This window comes from Hippichthys cyanospilos, chromosome 20 (genome assembly GCF_059441005.1).
Source record: "Hippichthys cyanospilos isolate Australia breed blue-spotted pipefish chromosome 20, RoL_Hcya_1.0, whole genome shotgun sequence".
NCBI lineage: Eukaryota > Metazoa > Chordata > Actinopteri > Syngnathiformes > Syngnathidae > Hippichthys > Hippichthys cyanospilos.
In genome coordinates, this window is record NC_142388.1 from 13,427,218 (window position 1) to 13,440,539 (window position 13,322).

Sequence of the window (13,322 nt, forward strand, 5' to 3'; positions counted from 1 at the left end):
AAAAAGAGAGTTTCCATAAAAAAAGCAGCCTTTCATCCTCTGGTTTGGTTCTGACAAATTTACATGACCTTTAAGGAATATTCTACACTATCTTGTTTTCAAAAGAGCTCGGTCAAGCTTTGATATAAGATTTCAATTATTACTAGATAAATGGTCATTTCAATTGGACACTATATAGATTCCATACATCTGTATTTGGGCCATGTACTGTACCTAAAGTCAAAGGGGATTAGCTCCAGCTCTCTGCAAATATTAATAAAATGAAAAGCATAGTATGAATGACAGGATGTTCCATGCAGTGATAAGCTGTCACCAACATATAAATGCATGTAGCAGTCTTTTAGAAATGCATGGTGAGTTTAATGCCCTGATAAAGGGCGGTTACAGAGGAGCATAACTTTCTTTTTTTTTTTTTTTTATCATATTCGGAACATTGAAACGCCTTTTTTTGTATACATTCCGCCTTCAATTACTTGCATTGCCACCATCTCACACATTGTTATACATTCACTTTCAGTATCCTAGCACCCCTAAACTGGTCGGTTGAGACTTAACCATGTTAATGATTAACAACAAGCAGTGGGAGGAAAATAAAATTAACAAGTACAATAGCATTAACGGAATTACTACAAAAGACACATTTTCTAGCACTCAAACATGCTAAAATACTGTTAAAACAGTTTAGATAATATTGTTAAATCTTACAGTGCCACGGATGAGAATGTTGTAAAATACATAAAAGTGTACCTTCGGAAGAGTCAATGCAAAAACATTTATATTAAATATGAATCACATAAAATGTGACTATAAAGTAAGTAGTAAAAAAAAGTAAATATGGACACATTGGAAAACTAATGCCATTAGCCATCAGACTTGGTTTCCTTAGCCAGACCCTGTTCTTTTTTTATCTTTTTGTACCTACCCTTATCTTTGACATCACTGTCTGTCACTCGCTGTCTTTGATATAACACTCTTGATTCTCAATACATCGGTGCCTCTACTTACGAACACCTCTTGTTCCAAAGAATTCAGCTTACGAAATGCCTCCTTGGAAGGCATTCTTTTGGTCTTCTTTTGAATAGATGCCAAAGATTGATATTTTCTTCTTTTGTTGCCATAAACACCAACGCCAAGAAAATGGTGAATGTTGAAGGCTGATTTACCTGTACAAACCTCAGTAGCTTGATCAAAAAGTGCATGCATGCCGCTCCTGAGCAGCTGTCTAACCAGTAAGTTTTTCGACAGTACAGAAGCCTGTTCTTTCAGGTTGAAATGTAATGGAGACATTGCCCCTCCATTTTGCTGTTTAAAGCAGGATATTCTCCACTTGAATGTGGTACCATTCAGACTTGTGTCAAGTTAAATGGATTGCCCATTGTCCAAGTTCCTCTTTTTAATGTGTAACCTAGGTTATCTTTGCATGTCAATGGGGTCTTTTCTCTCACCCCTTCTCAATTTTGCTTTTTACTATGTATTAAATAGGTAAATATTATACATTCTTACCCTCAAACATTAAAAAACAGACGTCATTCGAAGGAACACCAATCGAAAAAAAGACACACCTTGTTTACCTCGGAGCTGATAATGATGATCGAGTAGACCATGATCAGCTGTAAAAACTTTCAGGGAAACTTCAAAACAAAAGCTTAACAAGGCTGTTTGTATTAGACACTACTTGTCAAAATGCAGTTTATTTTGAAGCATTGACTGGTCTTTTCACAACATTTGGCTGACGTTTGGGTGTTTCACTGTAATGGAGTCGATAACAGGCAGCTGTTCTCCCTGTGTATTCATTGTATTTTTGGCCCAAACAAAACTTTTAAAAAAAATAAATAAATAAAACAAATTAACAGATAGCCTCCCATCCCTATTGGATACTGCCCGGTAAATTGTGCCTGTGTCATTTTATTCTTGGTAAGTTTACACTGCGGGTCTGATATCCACTCTATGCAGCCACCTCTGTAATGAATTCCTGGTCTCAATTAATAGGTGTAGACATATAAAAGTACTGCTTGCTTTTGTTTTTCCTCTTATTGTTGGGGCACTCAGTCACTTTTCATTGCATATTTATAGTGTCCAAAGACTGGAATCATGTGCAAGCTGCATCCAGACTTGCCTATCAATGTCACGGCTAGGCCTCCAGAAGCAAATACTGTATGGCTTCAGGCATGGCGCCTCTGACAGAAAGTTTAGTCAGCTCATACAAACTTGCACTAACAAAGCCAGTCCAAACAACATTCAATTAGTTGCAATTTTTCCTGATGAATCATATATACAGTATTTTTTCCAAGCTTCCAAGGTACACTTTAAGTTGTGTGCCAATTATGAGAATGATCATCAAATATGCACTTTTTTTTAAATACATGAGTAGCTGAGATCCTTGACTTGCGCTTTCCTTAATATTTAGTCAGTTGAGCGCTGTAGTGATGAACAGTGTTGCTCACGTTGGGTAAGACAGCCAGACCAAGAAGAAGAACTGGAGCCGTTCAGTTAGGGGGTGGGAAGGGAGGACGAGAGAGAACCAGTGTGAAGGGCAAAAGCGCAAGCAATTGAGTTTAAATCAGCTCAAAATTAGGCTAAGTATGTCTCAGGCAAGTTCAAATGATGAGGACAGATGATAAGTGGATTCTGAAGTTGTGAATATGGGTTACATGCGTCTATGTCATTAAAAACCACCGCATACCTTTACGTCTTGATGAAGAATCTGACGGTGACTTCACCAAACCAAGTGATTCGATGAGTGGATTCTGATACAGAATCTTCTATCAAACCGGGAAGAGAAATGCTGACATTTAGCATAGTGCTTCTGTATATCGAGCAAAACACAAAATTATATCTCTCAACAAGTTGGGTGTGCAAATGTTGCAATTTCTGCTTGCATCCTGGAGAATGTGTCACACATCACACAAAATGTGTAACTATGTTGTCAAATATGAACGAATGTTAACGTTATTTTGCCATCAAAGACACATTTTCATTATTTTTTTTCCATATTTTACAGAAGGGACGGACAAATGAGAGCACTAAAACAAACTAAAAACAAAGGCCATCTTTTTACAAAAAAAAAGTTTTTATCCTAATTTTGTCCAAAATAACGTGGTGTCACTCAAATGACCCATTTAAAAACAATAATTATTAAAAGACAGAATAAGGTAGTACCATCATACATGTTTGGTTTTTTTTTTTGGAAGGAATGGAATCCAATCTTCCACATGATCCCACCCATGTTTACACAGACATAGCACACAATATTCTCTCGGCCTTTAAAGGTGATTGAAAATGCACAAAATCGTCTGGCACTCTCGGGCAGTGGTTTTTAAATGGTACCCCAGCATTCACACAGGCTCCCTGAGCAGGCTTCGGACCAAGTTGAGGAACTTCAGACATGCACACGGTGAGTCACTGTGTGCACATCTGATGTCGCTCCTAGAGTGACCTATATCACATAACTCACATGTTGTTATTAATGAACAAAGACGGAGGGGTGGCTCTGAGTATATCCAGGGGCCTGGCTGCAGCCCTGGACTGAGCCACAGCAAAAACTGGGATCATTTGGGGCTTTGATGACGCAAGGCAGCTCGGAACTCCAAGAATTCATGTAAGAATTCATGTAAACAGCACAACCTGATGATGTCCAACAACGTTTAAACATACTGCATTTGTGGACCGGTATTGTGCTATTGTGTGCTTATCCCGTCATTTATGAAGGGCTGAGGTGAAAAGCGTTGTTCAGGACCAATACGGGAGAACAATACATCTATGAGTGACATGTTTGTAGGAGCCAAATCACAGCATTTGGAATTATTATTGTTTTTGAACCCGAAAACAGAGGTAATGTAAATTTCAGTTTTTGGAATGGCCAGGAGGAAGAAAGTTATTTATTTGTTTGTTGGTTGTTTTGGCTCACTGCCCAATGGACATTTATGTTACTGCCCTTTTAAGGCAGGGAGATGCATGATACTGGCCCTTTAAGAGCCTTGGGGCAAGCATTACAGAGGGCAGATGAAATTGATTGCAAATTAGAGCACAGTTTCTTTACTGTAATGTTTGCCTTTTAATTTAAGTATTTTTATTTGAAGAGCTTTGTAACTACTGTGGAAATCAATTTAGGATTTTATTGACTCAAAGATAGACTTGTGGAAATTTGTATTTTATTCTTTTTATTAGCACCTGGGCAAGTGTACGAGAAAGCCAGGTAGCCAGAAGTCTCAACTTGCACAATGTTGCCAAACAAATCGCAACTATTTTTGCTCATTTTCAACAAGTTTGTTATTATTATTTTTTTCTTATATCTTGAGCAATAAGTGTTTTACACAAGACAGTGTAATGTGTATCACCTGTAACCATGGCAATAAACCAGTCACAAGTTGTGAAAAAGAAAAAAATCTCACCCACTCATCGCTTATTCTTCTATGTGCATATACCGCGACAGCCATTCCATCTTAAAAGTGCATTTCTTAAAAGAAGTGCATTTCTTTTTTACTTTGGCTTGGTGAGTGGGTGTGTCGCTGCTCGCTGCTTGTTCGTTTTGCAAGGAAAAGGGTTTAGCATTTGCGTCTCTTAACTCTGCACTAGCCAACCTGCACAGTGAGTATATGCAGGGAATGTTTCTGTCAATGCATTTGATTGGATGAATAGTGTAAGTGAAATTTATCGAATCACTGGCTGGACACTTGTCACCAGCTGTCCACAATGCAAAATGGTACAGAAAACTCTTATTGGTCTAATTAATCAGATAAGATGAGGTCTACTATTAGATATTATTTAATGTTTATATTGCATTTTGTTTTTTTGCGCAGCATAGATTTTCTCGTGTGCTGAGAACGTTCGAGCAGCGCACAATTGCACACGCGCGCAGTTTAGCTGGAACACTGGGGGTACTTGAAGGAACTTCAGTGGATACTCGATATTTTAAATAAAATAAAACAAACATGCAAAAATCCTTTAAAAAATAATAATTGAATTATTTGTTTCAGTAAAATACTGTATGAGTTTTTAAAACAAATTTTATGTTCAGTAGGTTATTCAAATTCATTTTTGTAAAAAGACAGATCCTCCTACATACTAGAATGGTTCAACCCAACTCCTCATGTGCCACCTCTCGTTACATGTCAATTTAATGATTTGTTTTTGTGAACACATCTCTACTATGATCCTAAAACAGAACGCTTTGTGTTAATTTTTTCTGTGGACAATTATTTATTTATAATTATTTTTTGAGAACAAATCTTTATGTTGATTATTTTTTGTAGACAAATATTCATTAATCATAAAGGAAATGATTTTTTTTTTGAGAGCAGGTCTGACACTGTGGCACAATATTTATTAACAATTACTTTTTTTTTTTTAAACATTTTTCTTCTTTGATCCAAAAGAGGAAACTTTAGGTTGATAATTTTTTTTTGTGGACGAAAACAAATTAAGTTTGAAAGGCTCCATATTTTAATAAGTCTGATGGCATGTTTTTTTGTTTGTTTGTTTCTTTGTTTTTACCTCCAAATGATTTGCCCTTTTTAAGGGGTACTTGGCTGAAAAGATATTTCACAGGGGGTACATCACTGAAAAAAAGTTTGAGAACCACCGCTCTGGGGTGGTGCCTGAAAGAGTTATTGGACTTAATAACGAGTCAAACCGAGCACAAGAAAACGAAATATGCATTTGCATTTATTTTTCTCATAGATGTGCATGCACACATGGACGAAACCTTTTTTCACAAATGAGAAACAGTAACAAAAAAGCATAATTGTTCTCTACAAATATAAAAAAACGCTCATTAAATTCGGTAGGTATTTGTTTGTTTTTTAAAGCATGCAGTCAGAGACTGATGGTACTGTTTATAAATGTGTCGAGGACACGTTTCGACGGCTGGTTGTCATGACAAAGAAAAAAATGCGCAATTGAGCGCCTGGTTGACCTAACAACTCGTGATGTCATCGGCAACAATGAATCTTCATTGGCTCAGAGAAGGAATTAATCTCGCGTGAATTTGGATGGAACCTCCGCATGTACTTCCTGTTTGTTCGTCGACGTCGAAATATCTTTTGTCACCTTTTTTGTCTTGTATTTGGGACTCTTAGTAGCTTGCTATGATGATCATGATCACTATTTTGCTCTTTTTTTCTGGCTAAAGGAATACCCAACGGGACACCTGGTAAATTCACTTACTGTTGCAAGATAGCAGACGTAGATCGAACTTGTTTGTGTTCAATGTAACATATCTGTGCCTTGAGAATACTGTGCTCGTCTTTATTTTTGTTTTTGTTTCATCGTATTGCTTCGTCTTAATGTGGTTTAAAGTGATTCTTTTATTGCTCCAAAATGTTACAACTACTAATTTGTTTTCAAGAGAAGTCTTTAGTTAAATGTGACTGAGATTTAGGCATGTGAAGACTTATTCAAGCTTATTTTTCATAATCAAACTCGATGTAGAATTAACATGAAAATAACATTTTTCAGTAGGATTTGTTGGAATTGAGTTTTAAACTGATATGACATAAGTGAAGCTAAACAATACGAATACAGTGTGTACGGCAATCACGATTGGCTTAATACTGGTACTGTATTATTTTACGAAGAAAGCGACACAAAACGCAAAACTAAATGCACAACTTAAAACGAATTATTGACGTAGATTTACCTTGTAAAAGAAAATGAAATAACTTTAGCCTCTCTTGTCAAATGTAAAAGTACATTTCTTGTTACATTTACAATTGTCCTAATTCCAACGTCCATCCATCCATTTTCTAGAGCCGCTTAACCCCACAGGGGTCGCAACGTCGATAATAACAATAATGATAAAAACAGGAACAGAAACATTTAAAAAAAATGTAATTTCGTATTTGGTCAGGAGGTGACTGCAGTGTTTTATTGTTTACAACTTTAGACTTAACTGCACGTTTGCTAAACATAATACAAAATGGTAAAACATCTAATGGGGGAAAAAAACGTTGTTGTTTTTTTTTGCAGCTATTCACACCCTGACGTATTTAAAGATCTCATCATCTCAAATTCCAAACTTCCCAGATTTGAGTTACAGTAAGAAGGCAAAACCCTCACAGGCCTGGGCAAACAAAATCACTGCAGATGAACACTTTTAGGGAGACACTACAAAGCCTCCAAAGCCAACACTGAATTTACTATTTAGCGCATCAACTAAAGCAGATGTGTCTTTATTTTCTAAATACTGTATTAGGATTTTGAAAAAGAATCCAGTTATAATTTTATGTTGACGCAATTTTTGTGGGGTACTTCTCATTATATTTTTTTCACAAACAAAATGACTAACAATATCACAAACAATATCATATCGGTTAGATGTTTTACAATGTATTTCCCTACAAAGGCATTCTTCCCTACAACCTGCAGTCTTGTAAGCATTTACCTTGCAAATTGCCATGCAACTGTCATATAAACATTAGTGAATTTATATTTCACTGTACCACATAAAGAAATTATTAGCTAACGAAAGCCCCGATTATAGCAATAATGCAAGCAAATTTGTGACTTCCCTAATTCAACACATCCAGCAACAATCAGCAGGGTGTCTTGTCAGATTTTGACTACTTTGATCTGCATGAGCCAATTGCTTGCACACATCACAAATAATTCTGATAGCAATAGTCCAATGATTTCCCAAAGGAAAACAATAGTGATATGTGTGTGTTTTTTTTTTTTTTTTTTTAATGACTAAACTGATAACTGCATCCTTCCCAAATACATGAGACATTTTTGGATAGGCCAGGATATCCTTTTTATTAGGGATCCTTGGTTGAGTAAAAAGATAGACCAAAACCAAATGTCCACTACAGTGGATGCAAATGCATAATCTGGGTGTCAGGAAGATGTAGCACTTTTCCACATTGCAAGGCCCTCAATGCGCTTATCTTTGAACTACTTTTTTTACCAAGTAGAGTTCAAATCGAAAATGTGTAGTAGTCTACGTTGATACTGTCGAGCACACCTCGCTCTTGCTATAAGTCACCAAGTTCTACTTGTTTGCTGTGATTGTTGCTGGAATGCTGGCCTTACAAGCTAAAGTATAATCATCTGAAAAGGATGAACAATTTTGAACTAATATCAACATTTTTCCTTTGCAGATATCCTGACGGGAAGCATTTGTTTTCCCACGCAGTATCATTTTCTGTGTGGCTTGACTATGTCTACTATGAGGATCAATGAAGCGAGGACCACAAGTGTTGCAGCGATGGGTATGTTTCAAAGTTTTTTTTTTCATTCTGTCCATCCTTTATCTGTTGCCGCTTATCCTCACCAGGGTCACTGACTTGCTGGTGCCTATCCCAGCAAGTCATTGGTCAGTAGGCAGGGGACACCCTGGACTGGTGGCAAGCCAATGGCAGGGAACACAATGACAAACAACCATCCACACACCCAAAGACACCTAAGAACAATTTAGAGTGTCCAATACACCTACCATGCATGTTTTTGGAATGTGGGAAGAAGCTGGTGTGCTCGGAGAAAACCCGCGCGGGATTGGGGAGAACACAGGAAGGCTGGAGCCAGCTGGATTTGAACTCGGGACTCTGAACTGTAAGGCAAACGTACCAACTACTGGGCCTATGAGCCACGTTCCCGTTTTTCTTCTACCTCACAAAACAAAACCAAAAAAAAAGTCAAAAACATCTTGTGATAAAGTGCACTTGACTTTGCATCCAGACTTTTTACGTGAAGAAAATGTAAGCCAGGGATGCCGTAACCCGGATGTCTGATGTGTGTGTGTGTGTGTGTGTGTGTGTGTGTGTGTGTGTGTGTGTGTGTGTGTGTGTGTGTGTGTGTGTGTATACAGTGGACCCCCGGGTTACAACATCCTTGGTTTTGTTCATGTTATGATGTGGAATATTGAATTTTTCGTCCCCTATTTAAGGTATTTATCCCGCTTTACGATTAACAACAACTGTCATGACCTGTCGGATTGGTTGTGTAGGTTGGTTACGCCTCCCTCTTGAGGCGTTTTTAGGTAATTGCCCTTATTTTCTGTTGGCGTATTGGCAACAGAATTGTTGGGGATAAAAATAACTCTGTGACAGGCATCATCCCTGGATTTCTTTTACCAGCTACAAACATTTAAGTGTGTAGTTATGATTAAACATATAATGGGTTAAATCTGAGTGATTTGTCAAATCCCTCCAACCTTGCAATCTTGAAATTTTTGATGTCTCACCAGTCATTACCAAAATCTTCTGAAGTTGCCTCAACAGTAATGTGTTTGTCACAGAATGTTTGTTGATGATGTCAGCCGGTGAAGCTTAATCATAAACAAATGATGCTACATTCAAGCTTTGATTCTTTGTGACATAAAGACCTTACCACAAGAGAAAAAAAAAGATGTTTAAATAAATAAATAAATAAAAATAAAAATAGGATACTCCAGTGCCCAAAACAGTCAATAATCTGTTTTCTGGATTTGTTTCCAAGATACTGATTGATATCTACTTCTTAGGGCAAGTAAGTTCTATTGCTCATCATATCAATAGTATGCTATTAACAGAACACTTTTGTATAATTAACTCAATATAAGATTAGATTTGAACCATCACATTCTGATGAGGACAAAGATAGTTTATGTTGTACAGTTACTTAATTATACATTATTGTATCAGTTATACAATTATCAGATAAGGCCTATTTGGTATTTCCTGTTTTGGCTTTCAAGGTACCCATCTTGTTTATTCTGTATAATGCCAGATGCACCCTTCACAAAGTGAATGTGTTTAGACAGTGATTAATTCTACCTTCAGTAAGGAGTGTTTATGTATTTATGATTGGAAACATTGCTGATGTGGGATGGCATTCTTGTGTCACCAACAAGATCCTTTTTCAGTACACCCTAAAATTATTCAACATTTTAGATCAGTCAATATTATGTTAGAATACACCCTTTGAAAAAATATGAAACATTGAAATGTGACTTGCCGCATCACAGTTCAGTCCTGAGTTCAATTCACTTGCCAAACTGTCGCTCAGTGAAGATTTTTCGTCACAGCCCCAACATGATTCAGCTTTTTCTGACGCCCTGCGACGAATTCCGATGGTCCGGTGGTTTTTCGCCACAACAAACTGACGCCGCGTGTTGAGTTCCAACACCTGATGTTGGCTTGGTGTGTTGAGTGCCCTTATATGGAGTAAAATCTTTGTCAAAATGACACATTCGTGTTTAACCATTCGTATGAGTAGGACTCTAGATTGTATTGCATTTGTATTGTTTTCATATGAGTATGAATCTAAATTGTATTGAGTTTATGAATTGAAAACTTGCGAGTGCAAGGTATTTTGAATACAACTCTCGTTTGCACGACTATGTCCACGCGAGAAACGACTTCACGTCTTTGCATGAATCTCTCCTTTGGATTTGAGGATCCTTTGCATTCGTGGCTCTGGATATTCAAATTAAGATGATGTCACACCGAACTACCGGGCAATAGCAGTTGATCTGCGAGTCATCGTGTCACCATTAGTCACGCATGCATGCGTCTTTTTGACAGCCTTCTTATCCCATACATCAACGTGAATGTCCAATCTATTCGTAAATTATTTAATGAAATTGGACTGACAGGCTTAAGACTGTAGCTTGCAAGTTAATGACCTGTCTCCAAATTCATATGTTGTTTTAAAATCATCGTTTTAAAATCATTCATATAAATTCTAAATTGGTTCATCTGTGTTTTTTTAAGAGATTAACTGTCACGTAACCACAACAATAAATACGTAAACAATAAATAACATTACAATCTCTGTGTAACTAATCTTTATTTCGTAGCTTTATTTCAGCGTTTGTGTGAGCAATTCAAATGTAAGCTGTTACAGAAGCTCCCCAAAATGACGCCATTTTCTAATAAATTGGCCCTAAATGGCCACAAATGGCCCACAAAAGTGTCATTTGAGCATTACTAAAAATTTGCATCCATTATGCTTGAGATTGAAATCTTTTGAAAGCTTCTGTTGGGTGCTCAGTTCACGTTCGATGTGGTAATTTTTTTCTACTTTACACTTGCGCTGCGCAAATGACTCGCAGAACGACTGACGTTGCCTGGTAGCTTGGCATGACGTCATCTTAATTTTTTGCATATCCACCCACACATGCAAAGGATCAGATCCACAAATCCAAAGGAGACATTCACGCAAAAACATGAAGTGGTGTCTCACGAGAGTCGAATGCTGAAACACACATACGTCTTTTTGACAGCCATCTTACTCCATAGCCTTAAACTTCCCTTTAGCCAAACACATGGATAAAAAATGAAAAAGATATATACATAGGTACCCGTATTGAATATGTGGAATTGTAAAAACACATAGAAATATGTGTTTGTAATTGAATGGGTTAAGAAAGCACATGCGATATGTCTAAGTAATTTGTGTATATAACGTAAATTATGTTTTGACAGTTCTGCAGACTATGTCTAAAGATGCCTTGGCAGAGGTGGGCTGTTATTTCGATGAGCTCAACAAGCTACGCGCACTCGAGCCGGATGTCAGCCAAAAGACGTCAGAGCTCAAAGAAGACTGCAGAGATTTTTTGGACAAAATTGTGCAGTTTCTGAAGATAATTGAAGGTCTGATGGAACTGGTGGATGAGCTGGCAAACGAGACGGAGAAAGAAAAGTTGAAGGCCCTTGGAACAAGAAACCTGCTGAAGTTTGTGGCAAAGCAACGGGAGGCCCAGCAGCAGCAACTTTCAGCTCTCATTGCAGAGAAGATGATGCAACTGAAGCGATATCAGATTGAGTATGAGACCTTGTCGAAGGTAGAGGCCGAACAGAATGAGTTTATTAACCAGTACATTTTGCAAAAGTGATGAGATCAAAACCTCCTACTTTGCCAGTTTGCAGAAATGCAGCATTAATGTTGATACTATATTCAATACTTTTTATTATCAGTACTAATGATTTTAAATCAAATATTGCATATAGTTACAAAATTGTTCAAATGAATAAAACACTTTTCCTAGAAAATGACTTTGGATTGTGTTTAACTTGAAACGTAGTTCAAAATAACAATTTAGTCACTACGAGGATTTCAAAACCAAACGTGTCCCTCTGCATTGTAACACAGTCATTTTCTCCAATATTTAAAAGATCCACAGAAAAAAAGTTGCATAGTCATGTAGGCCAAAACGTGTTGCTAATCCCACATTTAAATTGTCAAACACCTGAAAAAAAATTCTGAGAGGCAGCTGTAATCACTGACAAATGATCTTGGAGTGAGTAATTTTAACTGGTAGACATAATGTTTAAAAATACTGTTGTGATTTTAAAAACTTTGTAATGTGAAACTTGATTGCTGTGAAACCAAGTGCAGGTTTTAATTACATTTTCCACAGATCTGATAGGCTGGATTGGGAAATATGACACATTTTCTTCGAAATCGATCTGCTGTCATGCCTTAATTTGGCAACTGATCAATGGCATCATTTATTGGTGCCGCAAAGTGGAAGTACAGCAAATAGTCTTGTTATTCGTTTCGGGCATGATTTTTGCTAACTACATTAATAATACATTTTATATACAATAGTCAAGTTAAAAAGGTTATTTCATGTTTTTATTTTTTTTGGGGGGGCACCCTCATTTTCTGTGGATTTTATTTTTATCAATATTCCTTGGGATACTTAGATTTTAACCATTTGGTTTTTTTTTTCAAATGCATTTTGTGAGTTCAGGATATTCATTATAGTTTGCTTGTTATTATTTCCTAATACATTTCAATTGATTTAAAAAAAAAAAAAAATTCTTTAATCGTAAAAGACTCATGTCATTGGCGCTTAAGGTGCCTAAAATGTGTAGTTATTTTTTTTCCATATTTTTTTTCATTCGGTGAAAAAGTTAAGGCTTTTTTTTTGTTTTTTTTTCAACAATTGTTACTCATTCCAGTGATTAAACATGTTATATCACAAATCACGTTCGTGGTGCTGTAGTTTTAATATGGATTCAGTGAGAAGTGATTTGATTTCCTCGTACAGGTATCTGGAAAACCTCTGTATGGGTAAAAAAAAAAAAAAAAAAGACCAACAACGTCATTGGCTAAGACTACGGTAATAAATTCTTTGTTAGCGAACACATGTGCCATTTGTTTTATTAAAAGAACCTTTTCCTCAGTGTCTTAAAAAATAATTTAAATTCATTTAAATTTAAAAATTAATTTAAATTTAGCAGGCCAAATACATTTAACTATAATCTATCAATCAGAAAGACATGAGCTGTTCATGTGGGTGAATGGTGGAAAAAACCCAGAAGGGTAATTCTAGCACTTGTGCAAAACTTCAAAATCAAACCTTCAGGGGGTTGTTATGCACTTGCGTCTGCAGATAT

General features: G+C 36.6%; 1 protein-coding gene across 2 annotated transcripts; it reads left to right on the plus strand.

Moving 5' to 3' along the window:
* The first annotated feature begins 5,991 nt into the window (after positions 1–5,991).
* Positions 5,992–13,068, plus strand: LOC148407467 (intraflagellar transport protein 20 homolog). Of its 2 annotated transcripts, XM_088404171.1 has the most exons (3): positions 5,992–6,151; positions 8,097–8,207; positions 11,403–13,068. In XM_088404171.1, the coding sequence occupies exons 2-3, from the start codon at positions 8,156–8,158 to the stop codon at positions 11,810–11,812; spliced, it is 462 nt and encodes a 153-aa protein (XP_088260297.1). In that variant the 5' UTR covers positions 5,992–6,151; positions 8,097–8,155; the 3' UTR covers positions 11,813–13,068. The 2 variants fall into 2 exon arrangements, with proteins under 2 accessions (XP_088260297.1, XP_088260298.1); XM_088404172.1 differs by lacking the exons at positions 5,992–6,151; positions 8,097–8,207 and adding an exon at positions 9,342–9,462.
* Positions 13,069–13,322: the final 254 nt, after the last annotated feature.